This window comes from Salvelinus namaycush, chromosome 31 (genome assembly GCF_016432855.1).
Source record: "Salvelinus namaycush isolate Seneca chromosome 31, SaNama_1.0, whole genome shotgun sequence".
NCBI classification, from domain to species: Eukaryota; Metazoa; Chordata; class Actinopteri; order Salmoniformes; family Salmonidae; genus Salvelinus; species Salvelinus namaycush.
Window position 1 is genome coordinate 11,604,232 of NC_052337.1, and position 18,919 is coordinate 11,623,150.

At 43.0% G+C, this 18,919-nt stretch overlaps 1 protein-coding gene across 3 annotated transcripts in view; it reads right to left on the reverse strand.

Moving 5' to 3' along the window:
* Nucleotides 1-6,724: 6,724 nt before the first annotated feature.
* The window catches only part of LOC120026082 (formin-binding protein 1-like), a 93,635-nt gene continuing 81,440 nt past the window's right edge, over nucleotides 6,725-18,919 (reverse strand). For 2 of the 3 annotated variants that reach the window (XM_038970873.1, XM_038970878.1), the window contains 5 exons: nucleotides 14,090-14,222; nucleotides 13,798-13,928; nucleotides 13,529-13,683; nucleotides 13,201-13,359; nucleotides 6,725-9,815 (listed from right to left, as the gene is read on the reverse strand). In XM_038970873.1, coding sequence (XP_038826801.1) covers nucleotides 9,808-9,815; nucleotides 13,201-13,359; nucleotides 13,529-13,683; nucleotides 13,798-13,928; nucleotides 14,090-14,222 — 586 coding nt within the window. In that variant the 3' untranslated portion in view covers nucleotides 6,725-9,807. Of the gene's footprint in view, nucleotides 9,816-13,180; nucleotides 13,360-13,528; nucleotides 13,684-13,797; nucleotides 13,929-14,089; nucleotides 14,223-18,919 lie in introns of those variants that run through there. The other variant, XM_038970874.1, reaches the window with a different exon arrangement.

Consider the following 18,919-nt stretch of genomic DNA (forward strand, 5'->3'; position numbering starts at 1 on the left):
CTTTCATTTGCTGTATTGGACTTGTTAATGTGTGAAAGTTAAATATTTCTCAAAAATATTTTTTGAATTTCGCGCTCTGCCTTTTCAGTGGAATGTGGGAGGAGTTCCGCTAGCGGAACCCCGGAGCCAGACAGGTTAAGCAGGGGGACACGTCTGGCACTGCAGGATTTGAGTCCCTGGCGGCGTAGTGTGTTACTGATGGTAGGCTTTGTTACTTTGGTCCCAGCTCTCTGCAGGTAATTCACTAGGTCCCCCCGTGTGGTTCTGGGATTTTTGCTCACAGTTCTTGTGATCATTTTGACCCCACGGGGTGAGATCTTGCGTGGAGCCCCAGATCGAGGGAGATTATCAGTGGTCTTGTATGTCTTCCATTTCCTAATAATTGCTCCCACAGTTGATTTATTCAAACCAAGCTGCTTACCTATTGCAGATTCAGTCTTCCCAGCCTACTGCAGGTCTACAATTTTGTTTCTGGTGTCCTTTGACAGCTCTTTGGTCTTGGCCATAGTGGAGTTTGGAGTGTGACTGTTTGAGGTTGTGGACAGGTGTCTTTTATACTGATAACAAGTTCAAACAGGTGCCATTAATACAGGTAACGAGTGGAGGACAGAGGAGTGGAGGACAGAGGAGACTCTTAGGAGTTCCCGAGTGGCGCAGTGGTCTAGGGCACTGCATCGCAGTGCTAGCTGCGCCACCAGAGTCTCTGGGTTCGCGCCCAGGCTGGGCTGGGTTCGCGCCCAGGCTCTGTCGCAGCCGGCCGCAACCGGGAGGTCCGTGGGGCGACGCACAATTGGCATAGCGTCGTCCAGGTTAGGGAGGGTTTGGCCGGTAGGGATATCCTTGTCTCAGTATGTAAAAATGTATGCACTCTACTGTAAGTCGCTCTGGATAAGAGCGTCTGCTAAATGACTAAAATGTAAATGTTAAAGAAGAAGTTACAGGTCTGTGAGAGCCAGAAATCTTGCTTGTTTGTAGGTGACCAAATACTTACTTTCCACCATAATTTGCAAATTAATTAAAAATCCTACAATGTGATTTTCTGGATTTTTTTTCTCATTTTGTCTGTCATAGTTGAAGTGTACCTATGATGAAAATTACAGGCCTCTCTCATCTGTTTAAGTGGGAGAACTTGCACAATTGGTGGCTGACTAAATACTTTTTTGCCCCACTGTATACTCCAGAATGTTATGAAGAGTGATCAGATGAATTGCAATTAATTGCAAAGTCCCTCTTTGCCATGCAAATGAACTGAATCCCCAAAAAACATTTCCACTGCATTTCATTCCTGGACCAAAAGGACCAGTTGACATCATGTCAGTGATTCTCTCGTTAACACAGGTGTGAGTGTTGATGGAGACAAGGCTGGAGATCACTCTGTCATGTTGATTGAGTTCGAATAACAGACTGGAAGCTTCAAAAGAAGGGTGGTGCTTGGAATCATTGTTCTTCCTCTGTCAACCATGGTTACCTGCATCATTGCTTTGCACAAAAAGGGCTTCACAGGCAAGGATATTGCTGCCAATAAGATTGCACCTAAATCAATAATTTATCGGATCATCAAGAACTTCAAGGAGAGCGGTTCAATTGTTGTGAAGAAGGGTTCAGGGCTCCCCAAGAAAGTCCAGCAAGCGCCAGGACTGTCTCCTAAAGTTGATTCAGCTGCGAAATCGGGGCACCACCAGTACAGAGCTTGCTCAGGAATGGCATCAGGCAGGTGTGAGTGCATCTGCACGCACAGTGAGGCGAATACTTTTGGAGGATGGCCTGGTGTCAAGAAGGGCAGCAAAGAAGCCACTTCTCATCAGGAAAAACATCAGGGACAGACTGATATTCTGCAAAAGGTATAGGGATTGGAATGCTGAGGACTGGGGTAACGTCATTTTCTCTGATGAATCCCCTTTCTGATTGTTTGGGGCATCCGGAAAAAAGCTTGTCCAGAGAAGACAAGGTGAGCGCTACCATCAGTCCTGTGTCATGCCAACAGTAAAGCATCCTGAGACCATTCATGTGTGGGGTTGCTTCTCAGCCAACGGAGTGGGCTCACTCACTATTTTGCCTAAGAACACAGCCATGAATAAAGAATGGTACCAACACATCCTCCGAGAGCAACTTCTCCCAACCATCCAGGAACAGTTTGGTGACGAACAATGCCTTTTCCAGCATGATGGAGCACCTTGCCATAAGGCAAAAGTGATAACTAAGTGGCTCGGGGAACAAAACATCTATATTCTGGGTCAATGGACTGGAAACTCCCCAGAACTTAATCCCATTGAGAACTTGTGGTCAATCCTCAAGAGGCGGGTGGACAAACAAAACCCCACAAATTCTGACAAACTCCAATCATTAATTATGCAAGAATGGGCTGCCATCAGTCAGGATGTGGCCCAGAAGTTAATTGACAGCATGCCAGGGCGGATTACAGAGGTCTTGAAAAAGAAGGGTCAACACTGCAACTATTGACTCTTTGCATCAACTTCATGTAATTGTCAATAAAAGCCTTTGACACTTATGAAATGCTTGTAATTATACTTCAGTATTCCATAGTAACATCTGACAAAAATATCTAAAGACACTGAAGCAGCAAACTTTGTGGAAATTAATATTTGTGTCATTCTCAAAACATTTGGCCACGACTGTACACAGCTGTTCTCTCATGAAGTGGTAATATGTTCTTGTTCACCCATCAGACTATTCTCAACTTAATCTTAATCTAATATGTAAAATTTGTTTCGATTTAGAATGGCCCATTATTAAATGGGCAGGCGCAGGGGGGGGGAAACGTCATATGTATGCACTCAAATAGCAAATGGAGGCCAGGCGCTTTCCATCCAGCCACACCTTTCTGATTCAGAGGGGTTGGGTTAAATGCGGAAGACTCATTTCAGCTGAATGCATTCAGTTGACCAGGTATCCCCCTTTACCTTTTGTAGGCTACTTCAATTTTATAGCAGAGCATGTGCTTAATATGAGCAGCTGAGAAATAAATATAACACTCATTTCATCAACCACTGTTTGAGGAGCATGTGCACTGCCAGACAAGTGATATTCTGCCCAAACTCTGTATGCCATGGGCTCTCCAACCTTGTTCCTGCTACCCAGGGTACCCAGTGCTTAATTTAGTAAACGATGTGAAATATTTTCAGGAACATCGCAACAAAACATACTTTTGGCCATGTAGTGTATGTGGACACCCCTTCAAATTAGTGGATTCGGCTATTTCAGCCACACCCGTTGCTGACAGGTGTATAAAATCGAGTACACTGCCATGCAATCTCCATAGACAAACATTGGCAGTAGAATGGCCTGTACGGAAGAGCTCAGTGACTTTTAATGTGGCACTGTCATAGGATGCCACCTTTCCAACAAGTCAGTTAATCAAATTTCTGCCATGCAAGCGTTGCCCCAGTCAACTGTAAATTTATTGTGACGTGGAAACGTCTAGGAGCAACAACTGTGCAGCCGCGAAGGGGTAGGCCACACAAGCTCACAGAACGGGACCGCCAAGTGCTGAAGCGCGTAGTGCTTAAAAATTGTCTGTCCTCGGTTGCAATACTCACTACCGAGTTTCAAGCTGTCGCTGGGTGCAACGTCAACACAAGAACTGTTTGTCGGGAGCTTCATGAAATGGGTTTCCATGGCCGAGCAGCCGCACACAAGCCTAAGATCACCATGCACAATGACAAGCGTCTGTTGGAATGGTGTAAAGCTGGCCGTCATTGGACTCTGGAGCAGTGGAAACACCATCTGGCAGTCCGACGGACAAATCTGAGTTTGGTGGATGCCAGGATAACGCTACCTGCCCCATTGCATAGTGCCAACTGTACAGTTTGATGGCGGATGAATAATGGTCTGGGGCTGTTTTTCATGGTTCGGGCCCCTTAGTTCCAGTGAAGGAAAATCTTAACGCTACAGCATGCAATGACATTCTAGACGATTCTGTGCTTCCAACTTTGTGGCAACAGTTTGGGGAAGTCCCTTTCCTGTTTCAGCATGACAATGTCCCCGTGCACAAAGCGAGGTCCATAGAGATTTTTTTTTTTTTGAGATCGGTGTGGAAGAACTTGACTGGCCTGCACAGAGCCCTGATCTCAACTCCATCTAACACCTTTTTGGATGAATTGGTACACCGACTGCAAACCAGGCCTAATTGCCTGACCTCACTAATACTCTTGTGGCTGAATGGAAGCAAGTCCCCGCAGCAATGTTTCAACATCTAGTGGAAAGCCTTCCTAGAAGAGTGGCTGTTATAGCATCAAAGGGGGGACCAACTCCATATTAATACCTGTGATTTTGGAATGAGATGTTCGACGATCAGTGTATTTCTGTAGGGTATTTCTGTTGACAGCCCGTCTGCGTGCTCGAGAAAGGAATAAAGGAGAGAGGAGGAGATGGAAACACATGGTGGTGAGATATTCTGTATAGCTAAAGGTAGTGTGTCACCCAATTAATTTTGCCCTTATTACTAGGCTATTCAAAATCAAATCAAAATTCACTAATTGTAGGCTAACTGTAAACCACCCTGCACAATCAATGAACCAACCGCATCGCCAAGGGCTATACTACTCTCACAGACTCATGAATAGAAATGTTGGAGCATAAGGTAACCAGTCCATCCAGTATGCATAATAATACAGTCCACACTCAAAGCCTAGACCAATTATGTACCAAAGACATTTTAATCAATTTAGTTCGTTTTTCTGCCATGCGTACGGTAGGCTATGTATTGTATAAAGGCACAATCATATTTTTAATTCTGTTTTTTTTTCATGCTTGGGCTCATAAGCCTATGAATATGCTCTGATATGCTTATAGGTGTTTTGAATGAATCATCACCTTAGAAAGAGCTGTCCATTTGGTTGTGTTAGGTTTTGAAACAACATCCACAACAACCCTGTTTTACACTGTCTCAATCTGCTGTTGAACTTTCAAATTGATCGTCACAGTGAGGTGAGTTTTAAAAGTATGACAGGCCTTCTGTTTTGATGTTTGATGTGATTTTTGAGAGCATTTTTAAAAAACCTTTATTTAACTAGGCAAGTCAGTTAAGAACAAATTCTTATTTTCAATGACGGCCTAGGAACAGTGGGTTAACTGCCTTGTTCAGGGGAAGAACGACAGATTTTTACCTTGTTAGCTCGGGGATTCGATCTTACAACCTTTCGGTTACTAGTCCAACACTAACCACTAGGCTACCTGCTGCCCCATTTGCATTTATTTCAGAGGGCTCTATTGTCCCTCTAACCACTGAGTACCAGGCCATTAGGACCTGATGAAGGGACAATAGAGCCCTGAGTACCAGGCCATTAGGATCCCATGGTAGTTAGCAGTTGGGTACTACCAAAGCATGTCCAGAGTGGATAAAAGGAGATTACCTTGACCGTGGAATTTTACTGCGGTCATGACTCATGACTGCCAGTGTGGAGGTAATACGGTCACCGCAGCAGCCCTAGGTTGGGCCAGAGCCAGCCTACGTGATATCTTTATCAGCTTTGATACTCTGATTGGTTAGATTTGTTAGACTATCCAATCGCAGATGAATTTGTTTTGTACAACACCCCTCATTTAGAAGTCACACAAACAACTTCTAGGATGTCAGTTTCAGACTGAATGCATGTATCAATCGATTAGAGCAGCAGAATTCAAATCAGGGAGCGTCATCAGGCAACTAACCCCCTCTTCTTCACAGGTTATTCACCTGGTAGTGTCACAGTTGTATTAAATTCTAGTCAAGTGTATTCTATTCTCACCTCTAACCCAGGTTGTGTGTTCTTGGAAAAACCTACTTGAATGACTAAACTGGGTAGAAATGACAAAGTAATATTAGCCTGCCACTGAAACAAAAGGTAGACAGTCAAGGAGCATCGACATTTCCAAAAATAATACTTTTTTTGCGGAATTTGACAGCAAAACGAAGGCTAGAGTCCTAGATACTCTACAAACAATGGATAAAGGAATTCCCCCCCAAAAAATCCTTGCACAATACGGCAGCGGCCCGCCAGACCACAGTGAAGCCGGAATTTGGCCCCTAGGACACAATGACTTCTAAACCCCTGCTGTAAGCCCTTCCCCTTCCCCATCCTCTAACTCATTTTCTAAACCTGTTGTATCTGGTGTTTTTGTGCCACCATGTCTGACGTATATTATTAGAGATAATATAGTGTAGTACAGAGTACAAAACATTAGGCACACCGTCCTAATATTGAGTTACACCCCCTTTTGCCCTCAGAATGGCCTCAATTAGTTGGGGCATGGACTCTACAAGGTGTCAAGGGTTCCACAGGAATGCTGACCCATGCTGACTCCAATACTTCCTACAGTTGTGTCAAGTTGGCTGGATGGCCTTTTGGTGGTGGACCATTCTTGATACACAGACGGGAAACTGTTGAGTGTGAAACCCAGCAGCGTTGCCGTTCTTGACACTCAAACTGGTATGCCTGGCACCTACTACCATACCCTGTTCACTTAAACCTTTTGTCTTGCCCATTCACCCTCAATCGCAAACATAGACAATCGATTTCTCAATTGTCTAAAGGCTTAAAAACACTTATTTAACCTGTCTCCTCCCTTCATCTACACTGATTGAGGTGGATTTAACAAGTGACAGCCGTAAGGGATCATAGCTTTCACCTGGTCCATCTGTTATGGAAAGAGCAGGTGTTTTGTATGTTCCAGTGTAAGCCTAACTCAGACCACTCACACAATGAAAAAAAGTCCGTTATTTTCTACATGTATTTAATTGGCACAGTTAACACAATACAAAGTATTCAGTGCTCTAAAACATAAGCATATACCAACTTGAACACAAACAAAAGTGCTAAACACATCATTTGGCAGACTTTACACAAGAAAATAACAAAAAAACAGTCTTAGCAAAGCAGAGAAAACAAAGTAAGGCCTTTAATAGTTAACCTTAAAAATATATTTATTTCCTTTTTTGTCTTAGTTTAATCCATATGTATTTATATATATTCTCTCTAATTTCAACAAGCCATTTTCTTTTGTACAGGTGCACTGGGGCCTGGCTGGAGGTCTGGGTTGGTCTCAGTCGAGAGTTAGGCAGATTTTTCTCTATACTGGCTCTCTGAGTGGGTATGTCTGTCAGTCAGCACAGCACAGAGATGCACCTTCTGATGGTCTGCATGAAAATCAGTTTTGCCTTTTCACTTCTCACAAACAAACAAAACAACTGCCAAGTCAACATCTACACTAGTCAAAATAAGAGCTGGACGGGTGGGAATAGCAAAGTGAAACTTTGACCTGATCTGGTTCTCGGCCAAAGAACATGCAGATTTGCGCTGCTTGTCTTTTTAAATTATGTCAAGTGACTAGGACTCCACATGGTGATGGATCACTCTTCAATTGTGGTGCTGCTGATAATATACATGGTTTGCATTGATACAATTTCAGTTACTGCTCCTTGAAATGTTGCTTGAGTAATAATACTGGAATAGTTTTTTTCCAAAACACTCTTAAGGCGGAGTCCCAAATGGCACCCTATTCCCTACATAGTGCAATTATTTTGACCAGAGCCTGATCAAAAGTAGTGCACTATATAGGGAGCCATTTGGGATATACCTGAGGCTAATAGTATCACTAATTGCTTCATTACACAAAACAATATTTTTCATTACTTTATCTACAGTGACTTCAGGCAGATCAAACAACTGGTTTCATCATCAAGTGGTTTGTAATTCAGGTGCAACAGTTTTCCAGCTAGAAACTAGCTCAAATTACAAAGCAATCTCTTCGACCAAACACTGTTAAAAAATAATTACAAAATTAAAATGTTTATATGCGTTCAATAAAGGGAAACAGTGGACATCATCACCTCTGTAGACATTGAGAGTAATCTACCTTCACCACCTTTATAAAAAAAACGAGATGTCTCGACCTAGTCAACATACCATAGATAATAGAATGGCATCTTACTCCCCCTGATTACTGCACTGTTGGGTAGAGCATGCAAGTTAAGCATTTCACTGTACTTGTGCATGTGACACAACTTGAACTTGTTTTTAGATTAAGTGGTAGCTAGGATCAACCCAGTTAAGGCCCAATAGGAAGTTTGTCTTGTCTCATATTCAGTCACAACATTGTGGAAAAGGTGTGTGGATCACAGTATACAATACTTCCACACGCAGTAGTAAGTGGCCCAAGCAAACTACATGAGAATTTTAAATAATCTTCAAGTTCTCTTCCAGGGGACACTGTCTGTTGGATATACAGTGGAGACGTGAAACACCGCAGCATGTATCCACAGGATGAGGCTAGTGGACACTAACGACCGCTTGCCTTCAACACAATTCTCAAACACATACAATGTCAGCTAACAACATTACATACATACAGTATAACAAATGGACAAATTCAATGTTTTACTGTGCATGATATCATTCAGAAGCAGACGTTTTGGAATCCCACATTTTCTTCTCTTCAGGTAATGAGATTTGAGCTGGAGGAGTTACTGTGAGGGAGAGCACACACTCACTGTTAAAAACACAGGTAGGTGAACATGCTTTCAGAGACGACGAACAGTCAAACAGCAACAACAAAAAACTAAATAAGGAACAGCTAGTAGATGATCCACAGGCACAGAACCCAAAAGGTGACAAATGGATAAACTGGTTAAGAAGTGTACAGGCCGTGTGGGTTAACTGAAACAAAAAAGGCCAGGCGACGAGCATAAGCCAGCCCCCTGAGCCAAGCGGGAGAAGGCGAGCCAAGGAGGAGACAGGGCAAGCATGCACACCGCATGCACCGCCTGAGAGATGCCCCACCCTAAGCGGTGACATGGCGCTCAACGCAGTCAATGACCAGCGGCTGACACTTGCAGGGGAGGGGTGTGGCCAGAGAGGAACAGACGGGATGCCAGTAACAACACATGATGGTATGGTAAGGAGAGAGTGCAGGTGAGTGAAGTAATGTGAACCTGTCTCCAACCCCTCTCGTTCCTGGAACTCCCAGTCCTGTCCCTTTCTCAGTCATGGATGGAGTGTGTATGGGGGATGTACATGATACTGACAGGCACCCACACGCGTACACACACTATAAATGAACTTCAGTCATACAGATGACGAATCAGCCCATGTTCTGTTTTTCAATCCGTTTGAAACCTGCAAAATATGTAGTCAGAGAGTGGAATAAATGTGTTGTTTCCATGGAAACTCCATGTGATGCTGGATCTGGACTGTTCCTTCTGCGATGATGGCTCTGAGTCAATGAGTGAGAGATTCTGCAACTGCATCGACCTGATTGATTTGGATGGGAGTGTGGACTGGAGAGGGACTTGGTTTGGCTTGCTGTCTGGTGGGATGGTGTAGTCGGGGGCAGATTGGGTTGCTTCAGAGCTGGTAACGGCCCTGTCTGACCACACCCTGCCGTGTTTTAGGAGGGGGGTTAGGGAGGAGCGGCAGGGAAGTGGGTTGGAACTTGGGGGGGCATTCGAGGTCAGAGAGCCAACAGCGTCCACGGTAACGCCGCATAGCGGAAGCCGAGTTAGTACATTGAGAAGCAAAGCTTTGCAGAGACAAAAGAAGCAAAATGATAAATGGATAATAACCTATTAAAAATTAAAATATTTACGAGCGCTCAATTTGGTTTGTTTTTCTCTTATTGTTGCTTCTGGTCAGAGACCGTTGCAGAAGGAGAGAACTCTACAAATGTATCAGGTTGGAAATTGAGATGCATCATAGGTCTCCTGTCTTTGCCTCGGTCATGTCGCTCTCTGACTTTCTGACCGTAAAGGAACGTGGTCGCTCTGTCGCTGAGGCTGCTTGCCCTGCCATTCCTGAGCCAGCTCTCACACTTTTAGGAATCTGCAATTTGAAAAAAAAAGTATAAATAACACGAGAATCTCGGAAAGAAAATGTAGTTCACTATTCTTTGCATTCGTCTTCTGAAGGAAATAATATTGTTCTGTAGTCAGATAACTATCTAATCCAGAGAACCCAAGAAGCTCCTTCTCTCTGGCTTTAATATCAGTTGCTGTACCTTTAAAAATTGAATCTTTTGATTCTGCTACTGTTTCTAAATGTCAGCTTTGTGTGTGAATCTATCATTTCCAAAAACCAAGAGAGACTTAAGCTTCTAACAATCTCAAACATGCACCAAAACATGTTATGTAAAACATAAAATGACTATAAATTTAACATGCCTCACATTTCATTTGGACCCTGGTTTGGGGGAAGAATGGTTGTGTTAGCACTGACAGAAATGGGATTACTTTACTGCCTGAGGAGAAAGAGTTGTGAAGGCATATTTGTTGAGCTTTTTGAGGTTTGACAAAGTTGGAATCTCTTCCAAGAGACCTTTTGGGCCTATGATTGCACAATTCAGTAATTTTCAAAAGATAAATGCCTGGATATTTTAGAGGCATAAAACAGTTTGTCAACACCATACTTTAGCACAGATGCTTCTCAAATCGACTCATCTGCACAAGGGTGCTACTCAAAACCCATGCATGAGCTAGCAACCAACCAAGCACCAACTTTCCAATCAGCCCCACAACAGTCCGTTCTCACAATGTTCTCACCGAGAGAGGGAAAATGGTGGTACTGCTCATTCTCAATCCTGTATTCCTGTATGAAAAGAAAGGCCCAGAATAGTCCAAAACTAAAATATATATATACAGTGGGGCAAAAAAGTATTTAGTCAGCCACCAATTGTGCAAGTTCTCCCACTTAAAAATATGAGAGGCCTGTAATTTTCATCATAGGTACACTTCAACTATGACAGACAAAATGAGAAAATAAAATCCAGAAAATCACATTGTAGGATTTTTAATGAATTTATTTGCAAATTATGGTGGAAAATAAGTATTTGGTCACCTACAAACAAGCAAGATTTCTGGCTCTCACAGACCTGTAACTTCTTCTTTAAGAGGCTCCTCTGTCCTCCACTCGTTACCTGTATTAATGGCACCTGTTTGAACTTGTTATCAGTATAAAAGACACCTGTCCACAACCTCAAACAGTCACACTCCAAACTCCACTATGGCCAAGACCAAAGAGCTGTCAAAGGACACCAGAAACAAAATTGTAGACCTGCACCAGGCTGGGAAGACTAAATCTGCAATAGGTAAGCAGCTTGGTTTGAAGAAATCAACTGTGGGAGCAATTATTAGGAAATGGAAGACATACAAGACCACTGATAATCTCCCTCGATCTGGGGCTCCACGCAAGATCTCACCCCGTGGGTTCAAAATGATCACAAAAAAATCCCAGAACCACACGGGGGGACCTAGTGAATGACCTGCAGAGAGCTGGGACCAAAGTAACAAAGCCTACCATCAGTAACACAGTAACACGCCAGGGACTCAAATCCTGCAGTGCCAGACGTGTCCCCCTGCTTAAGCCAGTACATGTCCAGGCCCGTCTGAAGTTTGCTATAGAGCATTTGGATGACCCAGAAGAAGATTGGGAGAATGTCATATGGTCAGATGAAACCAAAATAGAACTTTTTGGTAAAAACTCAACTCGTCGTGTTTGGAGGACAAAGATTGCTGAGTTGCATCCAAAGAACACCATACCTACTGTGAAGCATGGGGGTGGAAACATCATGCTTTGGGGCTGTTTTTCTGCAAAGGGACCAGGACGACTGATCCGTGTAAAGGAAAGAATGAATGGGGCCATGTATTGTGAGATTTTGAGTGAAAACCTTCCATCAGCAAGGGCATTGAAGATGAAACGTGGCTGGGTCTTTCAGCATGACAATGATCCCAAACACACCGCCCGGGCAACGAAGGAGTGGCTTCGTAAGAAGCATTTCAAGGTCCTGGAGTGGCCTAGCCAGTCTCCAGATCTCAACCCCATAGAAAATCTTTAGAGGGAGTTGAAAGTCCGTGTTGCCCAGCAACAGCCCCAAAACATCACTGCTCTAGAGGAGATCTGCATGGAGGAATGGGCCAAAATACCAGCAACAGTGTGTGAAAACCTTGTGAAGACTTACAGAAAACGTTTGACCTCTGTCATTGCCAACGAAGGGTATATAACAAAGTATTGAGAAACTTTTGTTATTGACCATATACTTATTTTCCACCATAATTAGCAAATAAATTCATAAAAAATCCTACAATGTGATTTTCTGGATTTTTTTTCCTCATTTTGTCTGTCATAGTTGAAGTGTACATATGATGAAAATTACAGGCCTCTCTCATCTTTTTAAGTGGGAGAACTTGCACAATTGGTGGCTGACTAAATACTTTTTTGCCCCACTGTATAAAGTAGCCTCTTTCTTGGACCTAAGTATGTGAGTATGTGATTGGTGCATCTTGACTGTACAGGAGTGAGACAATCTAAGGGAGAGGGGTTGTTATTCAAAACAATATATTTGTCATGAATTAGGTACAGCATGTAGTCATTATGTACAGCAGAATCAATAACTTCTCATTAGCATATTTCTACATTGTACAATCTAGCATGCTTTACTACTGGGGACAGCAAGCAACTGGTGTAGATTTTTTCCCCACATGCTCTTTAAAAACTATCCTGTGGTTTTAACCCCCCCAAAAAGTTTATTTGAGAGCCTATATTAGTTCTCTTCAAATATCACCTCTGTGTGGGAAGATGATACAGACCATCACATCTTATGTCAGTCAAACACAGATACACATACAAACTTACATTTGCCATTTAGTTTTCATCCTGACCTCAACTAGTCTATCTTTGAGGCCATTGGCTATGATCAAATATACTTTTGAGGTCAGTTGATTACATGTCTGGGGAGAAAGAAATGGCAGCAGATTCAAAAAGTTGGGAAATATGACGCTATGCATATCAAGAACAAAAAGACAGCAGCACTCGTTGAAATCATCATTAAAACTGTCCTGATTCCCATTGAGTTGACTGGAGAGGTAATGACAGTGCTCCCGGCTGGCCACTCGGTGGCACTAAAGCAAACGAGGAGAGGATTCTCTCAGAACCAGTGGGAAAACAACACTCCCCTAGATACAGATCTAGGATTAGCTTCCCCAACCCTAACCTTGACCTTTCTAGGTTAAAATGCAAAACTGACCCGGGTGGAAACCCTGACAGAGCCAGATGGAAATTCTGATTGGTCCATCTTTCAGAGAGGGAGAGAGTGGGAGGAGTCTACTCTGGTCTAACCAACCATCACCCTCACTCCTCCCATCTTCTCTCACCAAATCCTTCTCTCGTCCCATCCCAAAAGAAAAACCCTTCAGTTAAATGTATGTCATAGCACCTTTGGTGTTTGTTTCCAAAAAGACCTCGACGTAGGACGTGGGTACGTAGCCTTCTTCCTCTTCGTTCCTGCGGACCCTCGTCCAGCCATCACCTTTATCCTGCTCTATTACAAACAGCAGCTCTCCTTCTGTCACTGAGATAGTCCCCTCATTATGACCTGAGGGAGAGAGGGAGGAGGAAAGAAAGGAGGGAGAGAGACAGTGTAAAAAAACTAGGTGGGAAAGTATTATTGTTGCGTTTCTCTCAAATAGTCAAATAGATGTGCCAGCCCACATTACCCGTGTTGTTGTCTCTGATTGGTCTATTACCTGTTAAAGGTGTATTACCTTCAAATGAGTAGACGGCTTTACAGGTGCCGATGGTGGGCAGTGTCTCCTCATCCCCATCGTCAAACTCATCATCAAACTCTGGAGTGTTTGCTATGGCCACCTTGACCTGAGTCTCTGAACTCTGCTCCTCTGTGTAACTGCCATCCGGGCTGCTCAAGGACCACCAAACACACACACACACAGTAACTATAGCAATCTCACAACACATACTGTAACAAACTAGAAAGCTGTGTTGATTAATGGAGTGTGTGTTGTGTGTACTGTACCTCTCTCTGTCCTGTGCACAGTTGTTGTCGACCATGGTGCTGTTGCTGTTCTGTGACTCGTACAGACCACTCTGTCTCCTGGGAGGGTCACTCCTCGACGGTAACCTCCCCTCCACCTCCGCCAGCCATCCCTGGTAGGGACAGTCAGACACACACACGCACGTTAGGGATGTGAGATGAGATCTGCTAGTGTAGTTCATTCCAGAGCTATACTAGCAACACTCACAGTCCGTCCAGCATCTAGAAATGAATTAATGTCTGGGATAGGTCAAGAGGGCTTATGATGACTCACCTCGAATTTCTGGACCTCGGACTGCAGTTTCTCGATGTTCATTGCCATCTCTACTAGCCGGGGGTCCACACTGGCAGGGTCTCCCATCTGGGGATTCTTCTCATACACACCCTTCATCTTAGTTAGGGCATCTCTGATGGATGGACACAGAGGAAGAGATATTAACTAATGTCATCATCCGTTCCCCCGCAGAAATCTAATTAGTAAAATAACAGAATGACCATACATATGTCAGTTTAAGCTAGAGATATCGTTTCTTTGCATTGGATCAGTGGCGACGTGTCATTCAGAGAAGAGCCCCACCTGTTTAGCCATTTTTTTCTTTCTGTTTTGCATGTTATTCTGGCATTAATACGTGTCACATATCAGTTTGCAAACAATATAAAAATAAATCCATTAATGAGTTAATAAAGCCACATGCAGGTGTTTCAGCCTAGCTCAGTGCTTTCAGTGGTGGTGGGGCAGCCAGCGGAAAATACGTAATGTAGGGGTTCTCTAGTTGCGCTGTGATTGGCTCAGTGTTATTTCACTCATGGGGACACTACGTCACCGCAAAATCTACGGAGAGAGCTCGAAAATTCAAGTCCCTTGGATGCTGCCATAGAGTTACATTAGAAGTGCCCATCCAAGAAGGCTCAAGGTCATTGGCCACAGATAAAATGTAAAATCACGTTATATCTACCATAGCTTTGATTGGATTGATGTCAACCTCATACTTTCAAAATCTTAGCTAGCAATCTAGACAAGCAGTCATCATCAAGTCGGCAATCTACTGGCAAATCCTTTTCAATCCTTGCCATATGAAGAGAAATTATAGATAAAACGTATCGGTGCTCATCGGCCATTGGACATAAACATTACATAAATTGGAAATCGCAAATTCAACAATGAGTGATAAGGCGCCACTACAGCCCGGGGTTCGATCCCAGTGACTGGGAGACCCATGGGACGGCGCACAATTGGCCCAACGTCGTCCGGGTTAGGGGAGGGTTTGGCCGGACGGGATGTTCTTGTCTCATCGCGACTCCTTGTGGCGGGCCGGTCGGTCGACTTCGGGCGTCAGATCGACAGTGTTTCCTCCGACACATTGAGATGGTGCGGCTGGCTTCCAGGTTAAGCGAACAGTGTGTCAAGAAGCAGTGCGGGCTCTCGACCTTTGCCGAGTCCGTAGGGGAATTGCAGCGATGAGACAATATCGTAACTACCAAATGGATATCACAAAAAAGGGGTTAACGCCATGGGCCAGAAAGTTTTTAATACATGTGCCATGCTGTCAATTCAGCATGATTTCTGCCTCGTTCAAAACAACTGGAAACTCGGATCTGGGAAAGCACAGACTTCAGTGAGTTCAAGACAACTGGGAACTCGGATAAAACTAGCTCCGACTGGGAAAATACGGAAAATCATTTTGAACGGTCATCCCTCTGAATTCCAAGTCTGGATTTCGGGCCTCTTTCTAGAGCCCACAAGAAGGACCACCTCGCCACCTTCCTGTTCAAGTGAGCACAGCACAACAAGGTGAGTCCAAAAATATATTATATGCCAGGGGGATATGTATACTGTAGGTAAGAAAGTAATACTAAGTGTATGTTGTGTAGTAAGCTGTTAGTAGCCCATGTGCCTCACCCTAATAATTTGCTCCCTTTTCACCGCACAATTTAGCCTACTGTTCTGACTTGGTGGTGCAGATTAGGCCTATAGCCTGTTTAATATTGTAAGAGCTTTCATTGTCTGCTTATATGCCCCCTTTATTTATCCTACAGTTCTAACTTGGTGTACAGGGAGAATACTGTAATAACGGCCCATGTTCTGAATTCTGTGCATTTCAAAAGTGCTGAACAAATAGGTATATTGACTACGTCCATCCTAGCGCACTCATTGTCTTAATCTAAATTATGGATTGCCTCTTATGCGCTCGTCGTCCCCTTATGTCATAGTTTGTACATATCAATTGTCAGTAGAAACCACATTTGTTTAAGCAAGTCAGCCGTATCTGCTATGTTTTTTTAAAAGGCAGTAAATGAGGCTGAATGAACTGTTTCGCTGCCAGACGAGGCTCTGCTGATAACACTGCTACATCTGGCTAAGGTGTTGGGACAGCTTTATATTTGTCCTAACAGTTTGTGGGCATCGTTTGTCACCGCTATAGTGCAATTAATGTATTGTTTAGTGTTGTGTAGTGGCTTTGCTGGCATGCGTCAAACTTGTTTTTTAATTTATTTTTTGCCCCACCAAGATGTACATGCTAAAATCGCCACTGCATTAGATGCATCTCAATCCATGCATTCTCTTATGTAATACTTCCACATCTGCCGTGAAAGGTGACAGAGCTAGAGCGGTGTTTGTCAGACCATGAGACATCCTGAAAATCGGTCTTCTCACAAAATTGTCTGTAGCGGCCGAACGATTTGGCCTAAAAACTATTATGACCCCTCTATGGAAAGATGAGACTCTCACGAACACGATGGTGTTCTCCGTCCTGGGACTCATCTGAAGTCGGTACAGCCGATCTGCCAACCCTCTGTCTGTAGCGTCTGAACAGTTTGGGCTACACACTAATATGTAAAGGTGAGCCTAACGAACATGTACTGGTCAGTTGTTTTGCTCCAGAACACCCACATGCCTCACAAAACTCATCTGAAGGTAAAAATGTATGGAAGTATATATGGAGTGACAAAAATAAGGGGTTAAATACAGTTGAAGTCGGAAGTTTACATACACTTAGGTTGGAGTCATTAAAACTAGTTTTTCAACCACTCCACAAATTTCTTGTTAACAAACTATAGTTTTGGCAAGTCAGTTAGGACATACACTTTGTGCATGACACAAGTAATTTTTCCAACAATTGTTTACAGACAGATTATTTCACTTATAATTCACTGTATCATAATTCCAGTGGGTCAGAAGTTTATACACTAAGTTGACTGTGCCTTTAAACAGCTTGGAAAATTCCAGAAAATTATGTCATGGCTTCAGAAGCTTCTGATAGGCTAATTGACATCATTTGAGTCAATTGGAGGTGTACCTGTGGATGTATTTCAAGGCCTACCTTCAAACTCGGTGCCTCTTTGCTTGACATCATGGGAAAATCAAAAGAAATCAGCTAAGACCTCAGAAACAAAATTGTTGACCTCCACAATTCTGGTTCATCCTTGGGAGCAATTTCCAAACGCCTGAAGGTACCACGTTCATCTGTACAAACAATAGTACGCAAGTATAAACACCATGGGACCATGCAGCCGTCATACCGCTCAGGAAGGAGACGCGTTCTGTCTCCTAGAGATGAACGTACTTTGGTGCAAAAAGTGCAAATCAATCCCAGAACAACAGCAAAGGACCTTGTGAAGATGCTGGAGGAAACGGGTACAAAAGTATTTACAGTAAAACGAGTCCTATATCGACATAACCTGAAAGGCCGCTCAGCAAGGAAGAAGCCACTGCTCCAAAACCTCAATAAAAAAGCCAGACTACGGTTTGCAACTGCACATGGGGACAAAGATGGTACATTTTGGAGAAATGTCCTCTGATCTGATGAAACAAAAATAGAACTGTTTGGCCATAATGACCATCGTTATGTTTGGAGGAAAAAGGGGGATGCTTGCAAGCCGAAGAACACCATCCCAACCATGAAGCACGGGGGTGGCAGCATCATGTTGTGGGGGTGCTTTGCTGCAGGAGGGACTGGTGCACTTCACAAAATAGATGGCATCATGAGGGAGGAATATTATGTGGATATATTGAAGCAACATCTCAAGACATCAATCAGGAAGTTAAAGCTTGGTCCCAAATGGGTCTTCCAAATGGACAATGACCCCAAGCATACTTCCAAAGTTATGGCAAAATGGCTTAAGGACAACAAAGTCAAGGTATTGGAGTGGCCATCACAAAGACCGCAATCCCATATAAAATGTGTGGGCAGAACTGAAAAGGTGTGTGCGGGCAAGGAGGCCTACAAACCTGAGGCCTACACCAGCTCTGTCAGGAGGAATGGGCCAAAATTCACCCAACTTATTGTGGGAAGCTTGTGGAAGACTACCCAAAACGTTTGACCCAAGTTAAACAATTTAAAGGCAATGCTACCAAATACTAATTGAGTCTATGTAAACTTCTGACCCACTGGGAATGTGATGAAAGAAATAAAAGCTGAAATAAATAATTCTCTCTACTGTTATTCTGACATTTCACATTCTTAAAATAACGTGGTGATCCTAACTGACCTAAGACAGGGAATTTTTACTTGGATTAAATGTCAGGATTTGTGAAAAACTGAGTTTAAATGTATTTGGCTAAGGTGTATGTAAACTTCCAACTTCAACTGCACATATTACCTCAACTATTTGTTACTTAACACTTACTTTTCTTAAAACTTCATTGTTGGTTAAGGGCTTGTAAGTAAGCATTTCACTGTAAGGTCTACACCTGTTGTATTCAGTGCATGTGACAAATCACATTTGATTTGATGTTCTAATTAAATATTTTTTGTATATTTAAAAAAAATCTATCTCAAATAGCAAAATGATCCTTGGTATGTCCTTCTTAAAACAATTCCAGATAAATTAGTAGAACCTCCCCCAGTTTACACAGGGCTTAGACAGTTTAGTGCCAAAAAACAAGAGGTTAAATACATGTAAAAAAAAAATATATATATATATATATATATACAAATAACAAATGTTTCGTGGTCTTTCTTATATCACTCAGATATAGGACAGACACTTTTGAACAAACTTCCTTTAGATTTTTTTGGGGGGGACTATCTGTTGTTCCATGTAGTGAATCTGTTATTCAATGCGTTTGTATTGGGCTAATAGCAGTAAGGCCAAAAATATT